A 20,711-nucleotide genomic window follows, 5' to 3' on the forward strand; every position below is an offset into this window, starting at 1 on the left:
ATTTTCAGAGTAAATCTTCATTACATACTTCAATGTATAGTTAATTTGTTCTTGGTTTTTCTGCTTTATTTGTAATTTGATTTGCATGAAGAACAGAGACTTCAAAATTCAGTAATGCAGTGGATCACAGCATATTTTTAGAGTCTACAATGGCAGCATAGTTGTAGATGACTTTAAAGTGGCCACCTAGTCATCCTTAGCCTTTGTGATATCTCATGAACCTAACTCCAAGTGACACGAGAGTACTTTCCATCATTCCTTTCAGTAATAGTGTTTTAGCAGCTTTAGTTGAATTACTACCCCTAAGTGAGATTTTTTTTTCAGTCGGCAGTTATGAATGTACAAACATATATGTACATATATCACTAAATTCTGAATTATTAGTCAGAAAAATTGAATGTATGCTATAAAACTGTTTAATGAATGCATGCATGCCTGATATAATAATAAATTTACTGAATTCAAATTTACTGTTGTAAACATTTTACAAAAAAAACAATGCAATTTATCTGTATACAGTCATTGGTGAAAAAAATAATCAAAATCATAAATGGCACATTAAAAAAAATAAAGGTGACAAAACCCAGTCTGCATCTTCTTTCAACTCTGAACAAGCAAAATAGAATGGTATAAAAAGTGTACAGCAAAGATCTCCTTTCAAATTGTGAAAGCTGTAAATACAAAGTGGTTGAACAACTGTAATATAATTACAGTAACCAGGTGAATTACAGTAAAAGGTGTTTGATCCAGTTATACTTTGCTGTGGAAACAATTTATTGGCAGATGACTATGTGTTTTCTGAAAGACAGCTAGACTTTGGCAATTGGAGGTTTGAAATAACATTAAAGTTCAAAGAGACAGTCACAGCATCTTCTTCGTGGAAGGTGATTTGTACACCAAGGCTCAGAGGTCCTGAAAACTGGTTCCAAAAGTGCAAGTGTCCTGCACAGATAGCTTAAAGCTGCTGGTACAGTCTGTCACCAACAGATTTGTTGTTTTTTGCATAGTTCACACATCACTGGAAACGTGAAACGTGTGCTATTTTTGGCAAGAGCAAGAGGAAGTGATATTGGTGAAAGTTGTCATATTGGTCATGGTAGCTCATGCAGAAAACTGCTACCTAATATTGTTAGATACTGAATACTGATTCTGCTTTTGTTGAAGCAGTTCTGTAATTGCCAGCAACTTCTTTAGCACATGCTGTTTTAAAAAAAAAAGAAGAAGTAAATTTACTAAATTATCCATGGTCTTTCTGGAAGTTTTAAAAGCTAAAAGAAGTGGCGTTTATTTATTTAAATATCTTTAGAATACTTTTGGATTATGAGCAAGAAAAAGACAATCTAAAAGTTTTCCAGCTTGAATATGTACATCAAAGTAACTTGCCTGCAGCTTTAACATTTAAATAAAGCAAGTGATGATATGCAATGAATATAAAAATGTAATGTCTTGCAACATCACTTTGTACTAATCATGGATGTAACTCAAAATACGCACTGTATTGAAACATATATACTGCTCAAAAAAATAAAGGGAACACAAGATAAGACATCCTACTATTAAATACAGTACATTGTGTTGTTTAAGTGTTCGCTTTATTTTTTTGAGCAGTATATAAAATCAAGACAGCCATGCTACAAGATTCGCTCATTTCACAGTATTTGATGATGTTTTTGCTAATTCCACCATCTGCAGTCTGTAAGTGCCATCTTTTGAAGCTGCTCAAGAGTCTCCAAATTCAGAGCAGACTTTCAGAGATCAGGAGAAAAAACATTTTGGTGAGTTAGCTTCCTCCCAATTTTACCCATAAAACTTGTAGATGATGAATTCCATTTTAAGTGAATAGGAATTCATTCCATTGACTACAAGATTTCAGTAAACGTTTACTGATCTTTTCACAAGAGTGTATTTCTGTTTTCATTTTCAGTTTATTTCACTTCATATACATTCAACTATGATTTTTTTAACTTGCAGAAAAAAATCTTCAATACTTTAGGAGAAATACCCAGTTTACTTGAATTATCTGTGAATATTAAACATTCCCAATCCAAGACTCCAAAAAAGAAAACTGTACCACACTTAAATTTGTCTGTAATACACTTCCAATACAATTACTTTGGAAAACACCAAGTTTGCAGAGTATCACACTGCTTTGGTATTTGACACATAGAAAAACAAGACAAGGTCAATGTGATTCTATGATTCAGACTTAATCAAACACAATAGTATTTAAAAGACCAGCCAAAGCAAATGTTTTAATCCAAATTTCAAAAATGTCTGCTTTAAATACAGATTCTCCTAAGAAAGTAAGGATTTCTCAGAAGCCAGGAATTCTCATTTCAGATACTAAATTCTAAAAGTAGAATTTATTTATTCTATGTTTTGCCTTTATGATTTGAGATTTTTATATATTTACAATTAACTAATATACTAAGATCTTTTTCTAAATGAAGGCTATAAAAATAAAGAGATTGAGATTCTTCCCTAAGCTGGCTGCTTTCCAGTAGGAAGATTTCTCCTGCCAATGATCTCCTTTTGGTGCCAAAACTGGTTCTAAGGCAGTGTTGCTCACTGGATTTTAATGGCGGCACTTAGGAATTGCCCAATATGACTTCTGGACAATTGTGGAGTCTCCCGGGAGAGGTTATCTTGAAAGTTAGATTCTACATTTAGGTAAGAAAAACCAAATACAGAAGTGGCTCAGTAGTAGTAACTGTGAGCGGGAATTCAGTCTCCTAGTGGGCAATCACTTAAATATGAGCTAGCAGTGTGCTGCAGCTGCCAAAAAGCCAACACAGTCCTAGTCTGCATTAATAGAGGGATAGAATCAAGATCACGTGAAGTGTTAATACCACTTTACAATGCCTTGGTAAGGCCACACTTGGAATACTGCATCCAGTTTTGGTCACCATGATGTAAAAAAGATGTTGAGACTCTAGAAAAAGTACAGAGAAGAGCAACAAAGATGATTAGGGGACTGGAGGCTAAAGCTTAAAGAAAGGTTGCTGGAATTGGGTACGTCTAGTTTAATGAAGAGAAGGGCAAGGGGTGACATGATAGCAGTGTTCCAATATCTCAGGGGCTGCCACAAAGAAGAGGGAATCAAGCTATTCTCCAAAGCAAGACAAGAAGCAACAGATGGAAATTAATCAGAGAAAAGCAACCTAGAGCTAAGGAAAAATTTCTTGACAGTTGGAACAATTAATCAGTGGAACAACCTGCTTCTAGAAGTTGTGAATGCTCCAACACTGGAAGTTTTTAAGAAGAGACTGGAGAACCATTTGCCTGAAATGGTATAGGGTTTCCTGCCTGAGCAGGGGGTTGGACTAGAAGACCTCCAAGGTTCCTTGCAAAAAATCATCATCATGTTATTGCTATTATTAAGACTGCAATTCCCTGTGGGAGCAGTCAGAAAGTCATTGGTCTTTCATCCACCTTTTCTTCTCAGCACACATTTTTGTAAGCAAGCCTGGGTTTTAACTTCACGTTTTGAAGTTTTTGTTTTGCTTTGTTTATTATTTCTAAAGGTTAACTGGGTGGTTTTTATCTGTTCTTCCTTTTTTTTCCTTTGCTTTACTTGGCTGTTTTCATTAACTTCTGTTTTTCCAAATGGAAAAACATGACATGTTTCTGGATAGTGAAAGTGCTTTTACTTGATTTACATTTTTATTGGACATTTACTACAAGGATTTTGAATTTGCAAAATTTTAGTGTTTATTTTTCTCAGTCTTTAATTTTGTATTGAAATATCCAGAAAATATCTTTCCTACTCCTTTACTGGTTTTCTTATTCTGCTTTGAAGAACTCTCTTATCTACTACATAGAGCCACAACTTATCGGACTATAGACAAGGAATCAGGCCGATACTCGAAAAAAATATTGTTTGATAACATGCAATTCTTACCTGAAAGCTTTTTTTAAAAGTTTTATAAACTCATAAAGGATGTGGTATTCAGAAGCAAATAACTAGATAAATTAAACCCATAAAAGGAATGTGATTCAAAAGCAGTAGTTTTGCTGGGAAGAAATATGGACCCAGACATAGACTCCATGATGAATCAGTGTTAATTCTTGGGACAATTTTGGGTAGTTAAGACGACATGGTAAATTTTCTACAAGTTCATTATAGTAACAGTTAACAGAGGGTTTTGAAATTTTAATCTTGTCTTTTATTATTATTGTTCTTTTTGTTAACTATTTTGTCATTAATATGGTATAGATGATAGATTAATAATTTGCAAACAAAATTACTAGTATAGTAGTTTAAATTTTGGTAGGGTTGTTTTGCAAGGGGTGTTGTAAAGGGTTTTTTTCTTTGTCACTTTATTTTTTTTTAGTGTTTTGTATTTTAACTTGAATAAAATAAAAATAGATGGAAAAAATATAGAAATAACATATAAACATTTCCTCCAAACTACATAAGCAAGTTTTAAATGTGAAAAGTTGTAAGAGAAAAAGGAATAACCTTAAAGAACAGAAGAAAGAGCCACAAACAAAACAATGGTCAAAACCCTGTGTCTAAGACAGAACTGTAACCTGAGAAAATATCTCAGATAGACTTTACCTAGATCTCATGAAGGTAAAGGGATGGAGGAAGAAAACAAATTCAAACTTGCAAAATTCTTTTACCATAACCTTATAATAAATAAGTTATATTGGCCTGGAGCTTCCGGTGACGTTGCTGCAAGATGGGTGCTAGGGAACGAATCTCCCTTCCCCAAGCCCGATTTCTACCAGCTGGGGAGTGCAATAGGACTGAAAGTCCCCCTGTAGAGGCAACTGGCCAAAGGGTGCAACTTTGCAGATCGCAAAGGAGCCCTCGGGACCGGCAGGAAGAAAGGATGACTGCATCCATGCAGTCTGCCAGAAGCAGCTGATCGTCAGAGACAACGAACTTTATAGCAGAAGGCAAAACAGCCAATCTGGGTGAGACTACTTTCCTTATCTCTCTACAATATGGATTCTCAATTTGAAAATTTTAAACAGATGATCACAGATAATCAACAAAAAAATAAAAAAATAGAAGATAAATCAACCGAGGTTAACCAGAAACTAGAAGTTTTAAAAGATGAAAATTGGAAGTTGATCCAAATAAATGAAGAACTAGAAGACTTGATAGCTGGGATGGAGATGGAAAGAGCCTCATAGTTTTTAAGATTTCAAAATATAATGGAAGATAAGGAAGAGGATCTCCTAGGCTTGATAACCAAATTACTGGCAGACACATTAGGAATTGGGAAACAGCAAACGGAAGGAGAATTAGACCAGATCTATCGAGTCAACTCAAACTATGCTAAAAGAAATAAAGTCCCCAGGAAAGTACACATTAGATTTCTTAAAAGATCTACAAGAGACGAGATTTTGTGAAGAGTAAGAGATGAACCTTTGAAATTACGATATACATTTTACTCAAATAGAGGGGGTTGGACTAGATAACCTCCAAGGTCCCTTCCAACAACTTCTTCTTCTTCTTCTTCTTCTTCTTCTTCTTCTTCTTCTTCTTCTTATTATTATTATTATTATTATTATTATTATTATTATTGTCTAGAATTGATATAAAATGGACATCTTTGGAACTTAATACGATGATAGAAGAAATTGAGATAGAAACTAATGTTTGGGCAGATCATAACCCAATAAGGTTACTTGGAGAGGAACTAAGAAAAAAATTAAGATGGTCCTTGAATAAATCTATATTGAAAGAAAAAGAATTTTTACAATTAGCGACAAAGGAAATGGATTTTTTTCTTCAAAATGAACAAGAAAGAAGAAATTGCTTCAAAATGTGTGTGGATACGGCTAAAGCATATTTCAGAGGCTTGGTTATAACTTATATCACTAAAAAGAAAAAGGAAAAGAAAACAACAGTTGAAGGAAGAATTCAGAAAGTTAGAATCAGAATTACAAATAGATCCACAAAAGAAAATGCTTAAGAAACAAATGGAGATAATAAAACAAAAATTAAATTCAGCTGAGATGGAAATAATGGCTCAACAGACTCCGATTTAACGCAAATAAAAAATTATAGACCAATATCACTATTAAATGTAGATTATAAATTTTTCGCCTCAATAATGGCAGAAAGACTAAAGAAATTTTTGATCAAATTTATACATACACACCAAAATGATTTCCTACCTAAAATACAGATAAAAAATAATTTAAGAATGATTCTTGATGTGTTAAGAGTATTATGAAATTCATTCAGGGAAACAGATGGCTTTAATATTCTTTGATGCATAGAAAGCATTTGACAATGTAAACTGGCAGTTTATGTTTCAGCAATTTGCAGAAATGGACTTTGGAAAAAACTTTATAAATGTAATCCAAACAATTTATTATAAACAAACAGCCAAAATAATTATAAATGGGAGATCTTACAGAAAACCTCAATATTAAAAAGGGCACAAGACAGGAATGCCCACTATCTCCATTACTATTTATACTAACACTGGAAGTACTGAATAGAAACATTAGACAAGATATAGAAATTAAAGGACTGGAGATAAAAGATGAAAAATATAAACTACAAGCATTTGCAGATGATTTGGTTTTCATATTGGAAGATCCAATGGAAACAAGCATCGAACCTCTGGAGAAAATAGAAAAATCTGGAGAAGTGGCAGGGTTGACAATAAACAGAGATAAGACTAAAGTGCTAACAAAGAATCTAACAGAAAAAAAATCAATAACAAAAAACCCACAAATCTTCAAATAGGTAAAAAAGTTAAATATCTGGGAATTTATCTAACAGCAAGATGTGTAACAATAAAAGAAGATAACTATGTATGAATGCTAAAACAATTAGATTTGGGAAAGTGGAAAAACTTCCAACTTTCAATGTTGGGGAGAATAGCAACAGTGAAAATGAATATCTTACCAAAAATATTCTTTTTATTTCAAACAATTCCTGTAAGGCTGGGAAAAGCCTTTTTTGATGAACTGAATACAATAATATTGAAATTTTATCTTGCAAGGAAAAAAAAGCTAGAATTAAAGTGAAAATGCTACAAGAAGCGAAAGAAAGTAGAGAATTTGGACTGCTGGACTGGAGGTTATACTACCAAGCAACTATTTTAACATTGCTTAAAGAATGGATAATCTTAGAGACAAAAGACTACTTAGAGGGGCATGACCTACAAATTGGTTGGCATGCCTTTCTGTGATATGGGAAGAATAGAATACATAGATACTTTCAAAACCATTTTATAAGGAATGCACTTCTTTCAGAATGGGAAAAAATAAAAGAAAAAATTTATACTAAGATACCTGAATGGCTTTCAACAATGTAAGCTTTTGCTTACCCAAATTTAATTAACTACGATAAAGTTGTGACTTATAAAGGTATTTTGAACAATGAAGGAAAATTGAGAGACAGACAAGATTTACAAGAACAAGGTATTGATCTACCATGGTAGCCATATCTGCAAATTCATATGAGATATGAAAAAGATGTTAAAACAATGGGATTTTATAAAGAATAGACAGAATTTGGTCAGATACTGCTAAAAACAGATGAAAAGTTGATTAAGAAACTCTATAGATTTCTGTTAAACTTAAAAGATGGAGAAAGAACAAATAAAAGCAACAATAGTAACATGGACAAAGAACTTTGGATATAATATAAAATTAGAAGATTGGCAAAACTTATGGGAAAGAAATATTAACTTAACTAGAGCAGTGGCATATAATGAAAACTTATATAAAATGTTTTACAGCTGGCATGACCCCAGTGAGACTAGCACAAATGTTTAAAAATACTTCAAACAACTGTTGGAAATGCAAACAAAGACCAGGAACTTATTATCATATCTGGTGGACATGCCCTAAAGCAAAAAGATTTTGGGTTAAAATACATGTATGGTTGGAAAAAAATGACTAAAAAACAAATAGACTTTAAACCAGAATTATTTTTGTTAAGAATAACAGGAGCTAATTATGAGAAAGATTGCAGATATTTAATACTACACGTACTAACGGCAGCAAGAATTGTATTTGCCCAACATTAGAAAAATGAAAATTTACCAGCTGAAGAAGTACTAATTAAGAAAATTCTAGAGTGTGCAGAAATGGATAGATTGACTTTAAAGATAAAAGAGAAAGAAGACTCTGTACTTTACAACATGGGATAATTTCTATCAATGGCTAGAAAAATGAGTTAGAGAGAAAGGAATGTGATGTAATTCTGAATATATATTAGCAAGAAAGCTATTGAGTGATTAATTAACATATTGTTTATGATAATTAACTATTACCTATTATTGTTTGTTAAACACATGAACCCATACATTATGCTGTTTGCTAAATATCAAGAATGTTATTTGGAAAAACCCTAACCCTAACCCTAACCCAAATCCCAACCCTGACTCCACCTTGTTCCTAACCCTAACTAATAAAATCTATACAAAAAAAAAAACGGTTATATTGGCCTGAATGACTTTGGTTTACTAGTCTGGTCTACCTTTTATTGTCAGTATCCTCTACATGTTTCCACAATTTTTATGAGTCAAGCAGTCTTTTTTTTTTCTGAGTCTCACCCTCCTTCCCTTTAATCCAATATGTTGTTGCTCAAAGTAATAGACAAGAAAACAATAAAAAACAAAACAAAAGAACAAGTTGAGAAATACAAATTCCCTGCAATAATTGCTCAATAAAATATAAATCAAGTAGAAGCACTTTCACCATCTAAAGGCATGTGCTGTGTTTCCTTACGGAAAAGCAAAAGTTAATGCTAGCAGCCAAATAGATCCAATAAATAAATCAGGAAAAAAATAAAATCCAGCAGGAGGTTGAAATAAATCAGCATTCAACCACCCAATTAAATATAAAGAACAAAGCAAAACTTCAAAAAGTGAAGTTAAAATGCTTATTAGAACTTTATGTTGATAGGAAAAGATGGAGAAAAGACCAATGACTTTTCAGCTACTCCCACAGGGAGCTGAAATCTTCAAGATTCCCCCTCCTGGATGGGTCCACAGCTGTCCAAAAATCATCTTGGGTCATTCCTAAATGCCTCCATTCAAAATCAGGGAGCAACACTGCCAAAGAATCAGCTTTGACAACAAAAACAGATCATCAGCAGGAGAGAAAATTTTTCGTACTGGGCAGCAGCCATCTTGGGGGAAGGAGCCCCCTAGTCTGGTCTACCTTAAAGGGCTGATGAATCAATTCTCCACATATTTTGGAACTAAACTATGTTTGGTATCAGCTCTTACCTGCATTGCACCTCGCTCATTACTGAGTGTTCGAAGTTCATCCGAATGTGCCACACAAATCTCATGAAGGGCTGCTAGATCACGAGATAAATCAGTTCTAGAAGGCTCTGTAGTGTCTGGAAGCTCAGGTATGTTCTTGAACAAAAATAATACAAAAGTCATGCTTTTCTTTTTACCATTATTTGACAATATTTGTCCATATAGAGAATGATTACAGTCATTGTCATTCTTTAACTACAGGCCACTTAAGGCTTAAATGACATAATGAGTGCTTTTAAAAAATTGTGTAAGCATCACAGGAACTAAAATTGTGTAACTAATGCAACTGTTGAATGATGCAGGAAGCTCAAGTAAGAACTGATATGCAATGCTGCATTTTAGAAATATTAGGCCTTACCTGTGAAATTTAACCTATTTTTAATACCAATAGGGTGAATTACAATTTTATCCAATGCTAGTGAGTAAGCATGGCAAACAGCTACACTGAATTAATGTGCTCTGAAAGAAGATGTTCTATGCAAGCAAAATATATACCATGAACAAAGATGGTAATGGGAATATATAAAATAGCAAGGCAGGAATAAGCAAGAAGATGAACTATGTAAAATAGAGGGACAATATCACTTGAATATTAAAAAAATCCATTGAAATTACTTTAACACACATAAAAACAAGCCACATAAAGAAAAGCCATTTCAGAAAGCACAGATGATGCCTTGGAGAATAAGTAATTAATACTTTGAAGTACATTTCTGGAACTAGAGAAATAAAAATTCTTTTCCCAGTTCTCAGTGAGGAGATAATAACACAAATCTTTTCAAAACTAATAGTCGTGGTATAGATTAGTGTTCTTACCCCAAGTTCATCCAAAAACATGATCATCCTGTGTTTATTACTCTTGATAAATGGATTTACACCTTCCATATACGGCTCCTAAAGGTAAATAAGTTGCTATCTTTATTCTACATATATTGTAATACATGCAATAGTTTTAAATTTTGATTTCTAGATGAACTCCCAAAGCAGCTTAAGTAGTTAAAATATTTTAATATCCCTTTTCTATATTTAATGAAAATCACATCAAAAGATTCACATGAGAAAAGGCTAAGTCACAAATGTTTAATATATTTTGTAAAATGGTAACAATGGTAATGAGGTTCCTTTATGAGACTTACTAAATCTCATCCTATTTATTATATAGGACAAACAGTTAGCAAAGCTACTGACCAGAACTCACAAGGGAAATTCATAACTGGTCTTTAAAAGGAAGCAGTTTTTAAATCGTGAAAAGATTTACAGTCCTTCAAAATGAACTGAGAAGCAAAGTGATAACGTATCTAACCAGTACAGGCCAATACATTCTGGATCAATTCAAATTACTAAGTTGTTTTGAAGAAAAAACCCACGTGGGTCATACAGCAAAATCAAAACTGAAAATAAATTCAGAGTTCTGTTTCTTTAGATTTTGCTTTTATACTTGGTAAGATTTGAGATAATACAAAAAAAAAAACACCCCACGGTTTCAAAATTCACATATTGCAATCAAAATCCAGATCTTAGAATTTAAAAGTATGATTAATGATGTGATTTTTAGTGTATTAATGGTTCTTAATTACTGAGAATTCCTAATAAAGAAAAAGAAAACATGATCAAGAACTTGTTCTAATTGTTTCAGTGTTTTTTAAACGCTAGGAATGAGGTAAGTTATGGGCCCAAAACCATTTTCAGTGGCCATTCTCTGGAAAGGCCAGAATACACTAAAGAAAAAAGAAGCCAATGTGCATGACCATATCATTTAGTCAGACAACTGGCCAAGGCTAGGTTTTGCAACTAGTACAGGTAAACTTCAACTTACAACCATTTGTTTAGTGACTGTTCAAAGTTACAACACACTGAAAAAAGTGACTTACAACTGATCCTTGCACTTACGACCACTGCAGCATCCCCAGCATCACATGATAACATTCAGGCACTTAGCAAGTGGCATGTATTCATGATAGTTGTAGCAACCCAGGATCACGTGATCACCATTTGTGACCTTCTCAGCTGGCCTCCAACAAGCAAAGGGGGAAGCTGGATTCACTTAATGAGTAAATAATTCACTTAACAACTGCAGTGATTCATTTAACAACTATAGCAAAAAGGTCACAAAACTGGGTGTGACTCTCTTAACAACTGTCTTAACAATGAAAATTCTAATCCCAAGTGTAGTCATAGGTGAAGGCCTACCTGTATGATCTGTAAACCATAGCAAAACCTTTGTTTGAAATTTCCAACCTACAAAACAGTTTTCTTACTGTCTCCTGCCCAATCTAGAGAGACACAAACACCTTTAAAAGGAACGAAAATGAACAGGAATGCAAAAAACAAGTTATGATTTCTTTATTCATTTGTAATATGACTCTGGTCTGTTTTTGGAATGTCCAACAACTCATAATTTAATCTGATATGTGGACATAGGATATAAGGAAATCCTTTTCCCTGATGACTACTTATGGGACTATCTGCATGCCAAGTATACGGCAATTAGGATACAGTTTGTTTGTACTTTCTTGATGAGAGTACAATGAACCAATTATGTTTACCTTAGCTCCAAACTCAACAAGATTTGCCAAATTCTGCACAGACTTAGCGACCAGCGTCAACGTTCTTGCTGCAGTTGGAGAAGGAGAATCTGTAACAAACAGTTTGAAAATTAAAACCAATAATTTATAGCAAGCCAACCTAAGCCAAGTTCTTCCTTCTAAGCCACATTAAACCAGCTAAGTTGCTCCTGATTTAAGTGGTTAACTGATAGCTGTTTGAAGGGAAAATCCACAAATCATAGCATTTCCTTTCCTAAGGCACTGATAATATAACAATAGAAATCTTAAGGTAGTAAATTCTGGCAGCTTCTCCTTTCCTAAAATTTCTTTAAAGAAAAAAAATTGGCCACCTAGTTGTTTAGGAAATATATCAAAATAATTATACACCATCATATTTTTCATTTTCTTCCTAGTATCTCACCTTCTCAAAACAATTCAAAGTGAATTGTTGAGTAGCAATATTAACTTATTTTACATAAAAATGTTGAAAGGAAAACTTTTAGGAAAGTTTAGCAGTATTAGAAATGCTGAATCCACATAAGTGCACCAGATACATATACTCTCATTCTCGTTCTATTACGGACATTTCTAATAAGATTTATACATTTAAAAAAGCACTTAAACCTATTTAACTAAGCAACAGAATTTATTTTTTCCATGACTGTATTTGCAACTATATAGGCATTATTGTCCTAATGCTAAATATGAGTTAATTATTATCTAATGTACTCACCTGAGATGATATTAAACATCCTTGGATTTAGAATAGCAGGGCAGATCAGCCGAAGGAAAACAAAGCCACTAAAATTATAGATACAAGAATATGTTGGTGTTTGAAATAAATGAACAAGATTGTGAAATCAAGGTACACATGATAAAATTAATTCATTTATGTTATTATTCTTGTATATGAACTAGCAATAGTTTATAATTTTCAGCCATTATTCTAAAGCAGAGAAATTATCCTCTCAACACATATAATACCTTGTAAAATATTCCTTACTGACTGACAGAATGACAGAAAAGATTTTCAAAGGTTCTAAATTTTTCAACCTATATCACCCTACCAATGTAAAATTCGACTCTCATTGTTTCCGAACTACCGTATTTTTCGGACCATAAGACGCAACCAGTTTTTAGAGCAGGAAAACAAGAAAAATATTCAGAACCAAATAGTACCGGTATACTAAAATATTTAGGGTTATGGTTAGGGAAAAGGGATCCTATTGTATTATTGTTGTTGCTGTTATTATTTTTTTTAAAAAAATAAAGCATGAAAGGAAGAGGAGTGGGCTTCACAAAAAGGGACTAGAAATGCCAGGGGCAGACACACACACAAAAAAAAGGGGAGGGGGCAACAGACAGTCCGGGTCTGTCCAGCCTTTTATTCTCCTGCTGCAAAAACTCCCAACAATACCTTTGTCCGAAATGCCTCTCGCCTCTTTCGAAAGCAATTGGGGAGACGGGCAGGCGCTGCAGGCTCAAGGGGGGGAAACGGGTGGCAGGGCTCCGCTTGCACGGCCAGGGAGGTTGTGGGTTTTTTTTCCAAGACAAAATGGAATTTCCCCTTCAGTGCAGCAGAAAGCCCATCGGTTATCCTGTCAGCATGTGGAGTCAGGGAAATCCTTCATGAAAGAAGCTCACGTGAGCAATCCCTGCAAACATTCCTCAGATAATTCATCCGCCTACGCAGATCTCTACATAGCTTGCCTTTCTCTTGCTTGCTTGCTTGGCAGAGCACAGAGCCAGTGATTAAAATCCAGGGACTTCCGAGACGATCTGCATTAAAGCCACCCACGGGAGTGTGTGGGGGGGTCCGATTGGTGTGATGCCTGCCTCCCCCCCTCTCCTTCCCTCCCAACCGCCACGGTCGCCTTTTTCCTTGGAATGGGCAGCGTTTCTGGGCTTGCTGACACAGTCTGCGCCACAAGCCGCGGGCATTGCATGGGAGGCGAGGGCAGCAGCCACGGAAGGGCAGTTTTGCAGAGACGTTAGAAGAGCGGCTGCCCACGCCCTGTTCTTGCCTGCCAGACAGGAGGAAGAAAAAAAAGGGGTGGGTGGGCTGGGTCTCCCTTGCCTTTGCTGAGGTACCACACCTTCGGACCATAAGACGCACCCTCGTTTCCCCCCCACTTTTTTTGGGGGGGGGGAAGTGCGTCTTATGGTCCGAAAAATATGGTAATATTTTCTCTCAAGTTTTAACAGTATTTTTTCTGCATATGCATTCTTTTATCTAAATATATTATACTGTTGTGTAATTTATGAAAAGTGATTTTTTATAATTATGAAAGCTGAATATCATGAATTTTCAAAGTTTTAAAACAATGCATCTTTTCAAAGATAGCTGAAAAATAAAACATGAAGGTGATTTTCTCAATTATAGCATGTAACAGGCAACAAAGCAAAGATAGTAATAAAAATATTTTACCTAACTACTCTTGTCCTCATGGTTGTGTTGGCTGGCCACTTACTCTGAACAGATTTTTGTAAGCAACCATAAATATACCTCAGTGTCCTATTCAAAATACAATAGGAATAATAAAAAAATGCAAGTTTTACTATAGTCAAATATTTCAAAATGATAGATAACATATATTCCTGATACTTTACTTACATTTTAACTGTACAATCAGGAGTAGCATTTAAAAAAATGTTGCATGACTCAATAAATATATCACACAAAAGTTTTAGCAAAGTATTGAACTCTTCAGAAATTTTACTTTTAGATATCAGCTGAATAACTGAAAGATACGTAATTTCAAAACAAATATCAGAACTGTCTAAGAGTTTATACAAATTTATAGTAGTGGTGGCAGCATGGTGGCCTAAGTAGTGAAGACACTCGCTTCCTACTCAGGACGTTGAAAGCTCAACTTTGGTAGTGCAGATGTTTCTCTCTCAGGGCACAAAGGAAAAAATATCCGCTGCGAACTCCACATGACCTAAGGAAGGGCATCCAGTCAGTAAACGCTCAGCTCCATTCAGTGGCCCCAATTTCACCCCGAATTAAGGGATTACAGGGTAATAAAAAGGGAATGATTCAAGTTTATAGTAGAAATAAAGTGACTTCAGACTGTAATAGCATTTCCAGTTCAATACATCATAATCAAGATTCAGGTGAAAAACAAGGAAATGTATTTTTCTAAAGTTACAGAGGTTCTATTATACACACATATTCTTACTCACAAACACTCTGCTAGTGAACAAGACCTAAGAGCTTGGCCCAGGAATAACTTTACAGAAAGAACTATATCAGAACGATAGACAGAATGTGTTCTAATACATGTGAAATTGAAACAACCAAATTTCAACAGATTTTCTAGAAAATACAGATGAACTTACGGAGGTAGTATTTCTGCAGCCATGAATATTTTTTCCACTAGCTCTGAAAGGATACTTAATAGATGTGCTAAGTTAGTATTTACATCTTCATTTTTTTCTAATTTTGAAGGATTCAACTGAAATATAAAACCAGAAATTGAACATTTTTATTTTGAATGAAATAGATATGTTTACAATACACAGCAGTTTAAGATTAGAAGATTAAGACTATTGAGGTACATCAAAATTTTAAATTCAATAATAAGCATATGGGTTATAATGCCATAAAACCAAGCTTCTTGGCTTTTTTTGTTCCATTTTGACCTCTGAGAAACGTACAAATCTTAGTCAGAAAAATATATTTAACTTCATCAGATAAAATAGACAGAAATTGTCTATATTACAGTGGAAAAAGATTATATACAGGTTAAATACAACTATTTTTTTAAAAAAAATAGTTTAAAAAAACAAATATATGTGCTTCTTTATTAATCCATTAAATCAATAACATGATGATGCACTTTCTGGGTACAATAATTTTAGAGAGGTTATGAGGTTAGCAAACGTTTTTACTCTCCTAATTCCATCTGAGATTAGGGTAGCCCCAACCATATTGGCCTTTTGCAATACCCCTAAAACTTGGTTTTGTACATGGGCCTGGGGCCCCAGGTGTGTGATAAAGCCCACCTCTTGGCTTTGTTGATGGTTATTTTATGAGGCTTGGCTGCTATGTTTTTTTATATTAAATGTTTTATTTGATCTATTTTACTGTAAGCTGCTCAGAGTCATATATATGTGATGGCTGGTATATAAATCAATTTTTAAAAAAAGTTTTAGAGTCTAGAGGCCATATTTACTTTGTAGCCTATGTATATCACTGAATGCAAAGGTCAATTTTAGTTAGAAGTAGTGAAAATAAAGCTGTAATGTTTCTTTCCAAGTTCAAAGACTCCCTTGGAAAGGATTTTTAAGGGCTCTGTGGATCCCAGGTTAAGAATCTCTGCTCTAAGCTAAAATAATATTGGAATAATATTGGAAACAAATGCTTTACAGACAAGTACTAATTAGACCAGCATATGATTTTTTTATATTTCTAGTATAGTATTTCTAGGATTAATGTACTTAAAAAATTGACAATGATACAGTATGATATTGATAAATCAATTTAAAACCTAAATAATATAATAGAATTAATTTTATAAGGATATACCTCAGTTTAGAATCTCCTCAAATTGCTATAAACAAATCAATTGTACATTAAAAAAAGAAGTATTTCCCAAAGAAAATGTGCGTATTCATTAAACAGTAATATTAACTGACGTTTCTTACCTCACAAGATTGTTTACTCTCCATTATCTTTAAAATAGAGTCCTTTAGAGCATGATGCACAAACCGTGTAGCTGTAGCTTTCATATACTGCTCCATAAGTGTACTTGCCAATGTGGTGGCACGGAATAAGGTAGTGGCTTCATCTGAATAGAAATATGTTTATATACCAGGTTCAAATATTATATATGGCATTTTTTAACAAAAAAACAGAGATGCTTATGGTGCAAAAGGAAAGGATTCTAAAGGAAAGGATTAGGAATCTTGGGAAAAGAGAAAGCAAATGTCGTAGAAAATTAATTTCACGAATCAGTATTAAATATTTACAATGTACCTTCCATGCATATTTCTCTGTCATTTAGTGTTCGCAGTAATAATGCTTCCAGTTTTTCATGGAGAAAAATTTTAAGTAAAATACTAGCCAGCAATGTTCGATCTTGTCCACACACATGAGATAAGGCATAGACCACGTGCAACTCTTTTTGCAGTACCAACTGAAAAATAAAGGTTAATTATTTAATGTACAACTAAAATATCATTGCTTTCTTTTTCTTAAAAGAAGAAAACAAGCATATCAAAAACTAGTTAATTCAAAAATAGAATATTAGTGAATGTAAAGTAGCTGCAGAATCTATTGTATTTTTACAATAAAACGCTATTTTAAATGTTTTTGAGTCTCTGATACACTTGTTTTACTCCAACTGATATATATTGTTTCTAAACATTTTACAATTTTCATGTATTTCTGATTTCACTTTTTCCCCCTTATAAGCCGTACTCTAAATACTTTAATTTCCATTGCTATGTAATACACAATATATACGAAAGTTATTTTTTAAAATTTGGTCAAACGTCTGTTACAAATATATGCTGTTAATTCTGCTATTATTACATATTCTCCAAGTTAAAATTAACAACTTGCTCTATAATATTGTTTGAAGTTTGGAAGAGCAATATTACTCTCTTTTAAGTCTTGTAAAATTGTCATTGTTTTCTGAAGTATTTCAGTGTATGGCTTAAACAAATCTAAGGATCTTCTGTTCAAATTGGGAGCTACACAAAAAATACAAACAGCTTGAAAAACCAAAAATCTTGAGCTTTCTTATGTTGACAAACTTTTGAAATGGTTTTCAAAATGCCACATTATTTCAATACCTCTTTAAATTCACTGTATTCTTCTTCAGGCATTATTTTCTCCATAGAATATCGTGCTCGGACACGCAATGAGCCTGGTTCAATACCTTTCAGGGGTACATGTGAACTGAGCTGGAACCATTCATCTGTTGCTTGTCCTTTCTGCAGTCGGTTCAATTGGCATCGCATAAATACTTGAAATATAGCAGTTCAGATTATGGTTAGCGTTTTGCAATTCTATCATAACTAACTGACATTTCAAAAGGTGCAGTCCCTGGCCAACATTATCTGAGCTATATGTTTTAGAGGTCAGGCCTAGTTAAGACCTAGATGGACCAGGAAATCACAGTAATATTGGCTAACCTGGGGGATGGGAGGGTGTAGGTATACATGCATGTATGGGCTGACATTCAAGTTCGATGTGAAAGATGTAACAAGACTCTCTGTATGTTAGTTAGAATATTATACTTGACTTCATTCTTATCCTAATGTTTTAGACATATAATAAAACATGATTTCATCCCTGAGTTCAATAAAGTGTCTGAAAATTGTCTTTAAACTGTAGCATAATTCAGCGTGGATTACACAATCCTTTTCTCTCTTATACAGAATAAATTATTCTAAATTCTAAGAATATGTAATGGAATGTGCACCTGGAGGAGTAGTAAATAGGAGCTTTACAATAAAGAGCTTTACCAGACAGAGGGCCAGATTAAGACTGTGCAGTCCTAAACTGGATGGGGAAGAGGTTGAGGTAACCACGTCTGAGAATCTCAGAATATATCCATTAAGTTAGAAGCTTTTAGCTTCAGTATGGCAAAATTCTGTCCCTTAGGTGTTAGCAAATAAAGGACTGAACTCAATTCAATTTTGCTATGTTGTCCTCGGGCTTGGACCTCACCGAATATCTAGTTATCTACAAATGTAAACAACAAAGTATTTATCAGGGCGATTCTACCTGAAAATTGATGCATCAAATCATTTTCCTCAGAGAGAAAAGTACAAAAAGACTTATTTTCTTAAAAGACAAAGATTTTCAAATTTAAACTTTTTTTTCCAAGTTCACCTATATATTAGACATTTTATCTCCTCTTACATCAGTTTCAGAACATATAACTTTATTATTATTATATCTGTTTCACTTTCCCAGAGTTTCTGAAGTGTTTTAGGTGAATATTTTATATTTGTACTATTTCTAAAGACAGCTACATACATTTGAGTAAAACAGCATCTATTTTGTTTGACCACAATTTTTACTTATGAGTTATCTTTTTCTTACAAAGGCTAAGGTACAGATCCTTTTGTGCTATTCCCCTTTCATGTACTTCTAGCGCAGAGGTGTAAGTTGTTTTGCTGATGTAAATAAAAAAAGAATGTTTGCTTCATAATGTTTTATTCTTCGCACTAAAATATTTAATATACCCATTTGTGTTTGCTTGATATGCTATTATTATTGATACATTACCAAACCTATTCCTACCAAAAATTCTGATCAAAGTGTTTGTATGTTTTAAGACCACATACATGAAAGAATATTCCTTTTGCTTTACAACCTCTTCAACACAAAACTGAAAACCACATGTCCTATGAGAGAGTAGAGCTGGGTAAGTAGCAGTAATGAGATTGAGTTTCCATCCCCCAAGTTTTGTCCTCAATTTTACTTCCTAAATCTATTTCCCATATTTATCTTCTTCAAGAAATGACTATGGACAGACCTAGTGCATAATCTGGGGGTCCTCCCAGATATAAGGTTCCTGGCTAGGAGGGCTTTGGTAAAACCTTTGGGTTGCATGTCGGGGGGAGAGGGTTGCAAATAATCACTCATGCCCTTGTGATCTCTCATCTGGACTACTGCAGTGCGCTCTACATGGAACTTGAAGAGCATTTTCAAGCTTCAATTGGTGCAAAATGTAACAGTACTTCATGAGCTGCATTGGCTGTCAGTGTGCTTCCTGATGTAAGTAAAGGTGCTGGTTGTCCCCTTAAAAGTCCTTCCTGGCTTAGGAACAGGTTCCTTGAAGGACCATGTCTCCCCAGTTATTTCTGCCATTCAATTGGCCAGGAAGGATAGATATGCTTCAGGTCCCATTGGCCAAAGAATGTTAGTTGGCAGACCCTAGAAGACATCCCCTAACTCTAACCTATAGTGTCCAGCTTGTGGAGCATTCTACTTCTGGAGATCAGGATGGCCCTGACCCTGCTGGCTTTTCATAAGGCCCTAAAGACTTAGTTCTGGTCCTAGCCCTGAGACAGTGCAAGGACCTGCTTTTCAGTTATGCTAGAGATCTGAGTTTACATTGCTTGGCCAATGTGTTTTTTAACTTTGTAATTAATTTTTACTTTAACTCTGTTACCTAGAGTCACATGTTGAGATGGATGGCAATATAAATGGAATAATAAAAAATAGACAGATAAATATAATACTTGTTTCTCCTTTATTATCATCACAGAGTAGGCTCAAAGTTACTGCTAAGCTTGTAAAGCCGCCCTGAGTCTTCGGAGAAGGGCGGGATATAAATGGAATTAAAATAAAAAAAATAAAATAATAATAAAGTTGGGCACATACTCATGCTCGGTTAAACTTATTTTTTGTTGACTTCTACCTGCATACCAGGTATTGCCTTTGTTGTTTCATCTCCCAAAGGTCCTCAAAGAATCAAGGAGCTAACACAGATCAGCCAACCAGCAGAGGCCATCTGGGAAAAATTTTGTCAAGGGCCTGAGATGCTACATCATATTAGCAGCAAACTAGTTCACCTGGGTTTAGGATTGCTGATGAATTCCCCAAGTGTCTATTGGAAATCAGTGCATTTGAAGACTATTTGAAATGAGAATACACAATGACTACCCTCTCTTGTTTTTGAAGTATTTTTATGAACTGAAATTAGGGTTAGGGTTAGGGAAAGGTCATTTTACTTTTTGATAAATGCAGTAGTTGTGAAATTATCTTTTTTTAAAAAAAGATCAAACTTACATATATCTGGATCTTTACTCTTCTTTGTTTTGTTACTAAGACTTATTTCAAACCTGTTGATATCAGAAGAAAGATCACTGGGGAAAAAAAAAGAAAAATCAGATTCATATTTGTATTCCACGTTCGCACTAAACATCAAAATGGCAGAAAGTTGTTGGT

At 34.1% G+C, this 20,711-nt stretch overlaps 1 protein-coding gene across 1 annotated transcript in view; it reads right to left on the minus strand.

Moving 5' to 3' along the window:
• Positions 1 to 400: 400 nt before the first annotated feature.
• Positions 401 to 20,711, minus strand: part of RASA1 (RAS p21 protein activator 1) — a 66,721-nt gene continuing 46,410 nt past the window's right edge. The window contains exons 15-25 of the mRNA XM_083357248.1: positions 20,553 to 20,629; positions 17,600 to 17,772; positions 16,779 to 16,938; positions 16,448 to 16,590; positions 15,140 to 15,255; positions 14,226 to 14,312; positions 12,531 to 12,598; positions 11,798 to 11,886; positions 10,068 to 10,145; positions 9,213 to 9,347; positions 401 to 1,200 (exon numbers count right to left, since the gene is read on the minus strand). Of these exons, the coding sequence (XP_083213374.1) occupies positions 1,117 to 1,200; positions 9,213 to 9,347; positions 10,068 to 10,145; positions 11,798 to 11,886; positions 12,531 to 12,598; positions 14,226 to 14,312; positions 15,140 to 15,255; positions 16,448 to 16,590; positions 16,779 to 16,938; positions 17,600 to 17,772; positions 20,553 to 20,629 (1,210 nt within the window). The 3' untranslated portion in view covers positions 401 to 1,116. The remainder of the gene's footprint in view (positions 1,201 to 9,212; positions 9,348 to 10,067; positions 10,146 to 11,797; positions 11,887 to 12,530; positions 12,599 to 14,225; positions 14,313 to 15,139; positions 15,256 to 16,447; positions 16,591 to 16,778; positions 16,939 to 17,599; positions 17,773 to 20,552; positions 20,630 to 20,711) is intronic.

This window comes from Vipera ursinii (assembly GCF_947247035.1).
Source record: "Vipera ursinii genome assembly, chromosome: 2".
In the NCBI taxonomy this organism is placed as follows: domain Eukaryota; kingdom Metazoa; phylum Chordata; class Lepidosauria; order Squamata; family Viperidae; genus Vipera; species Vipera ursinii.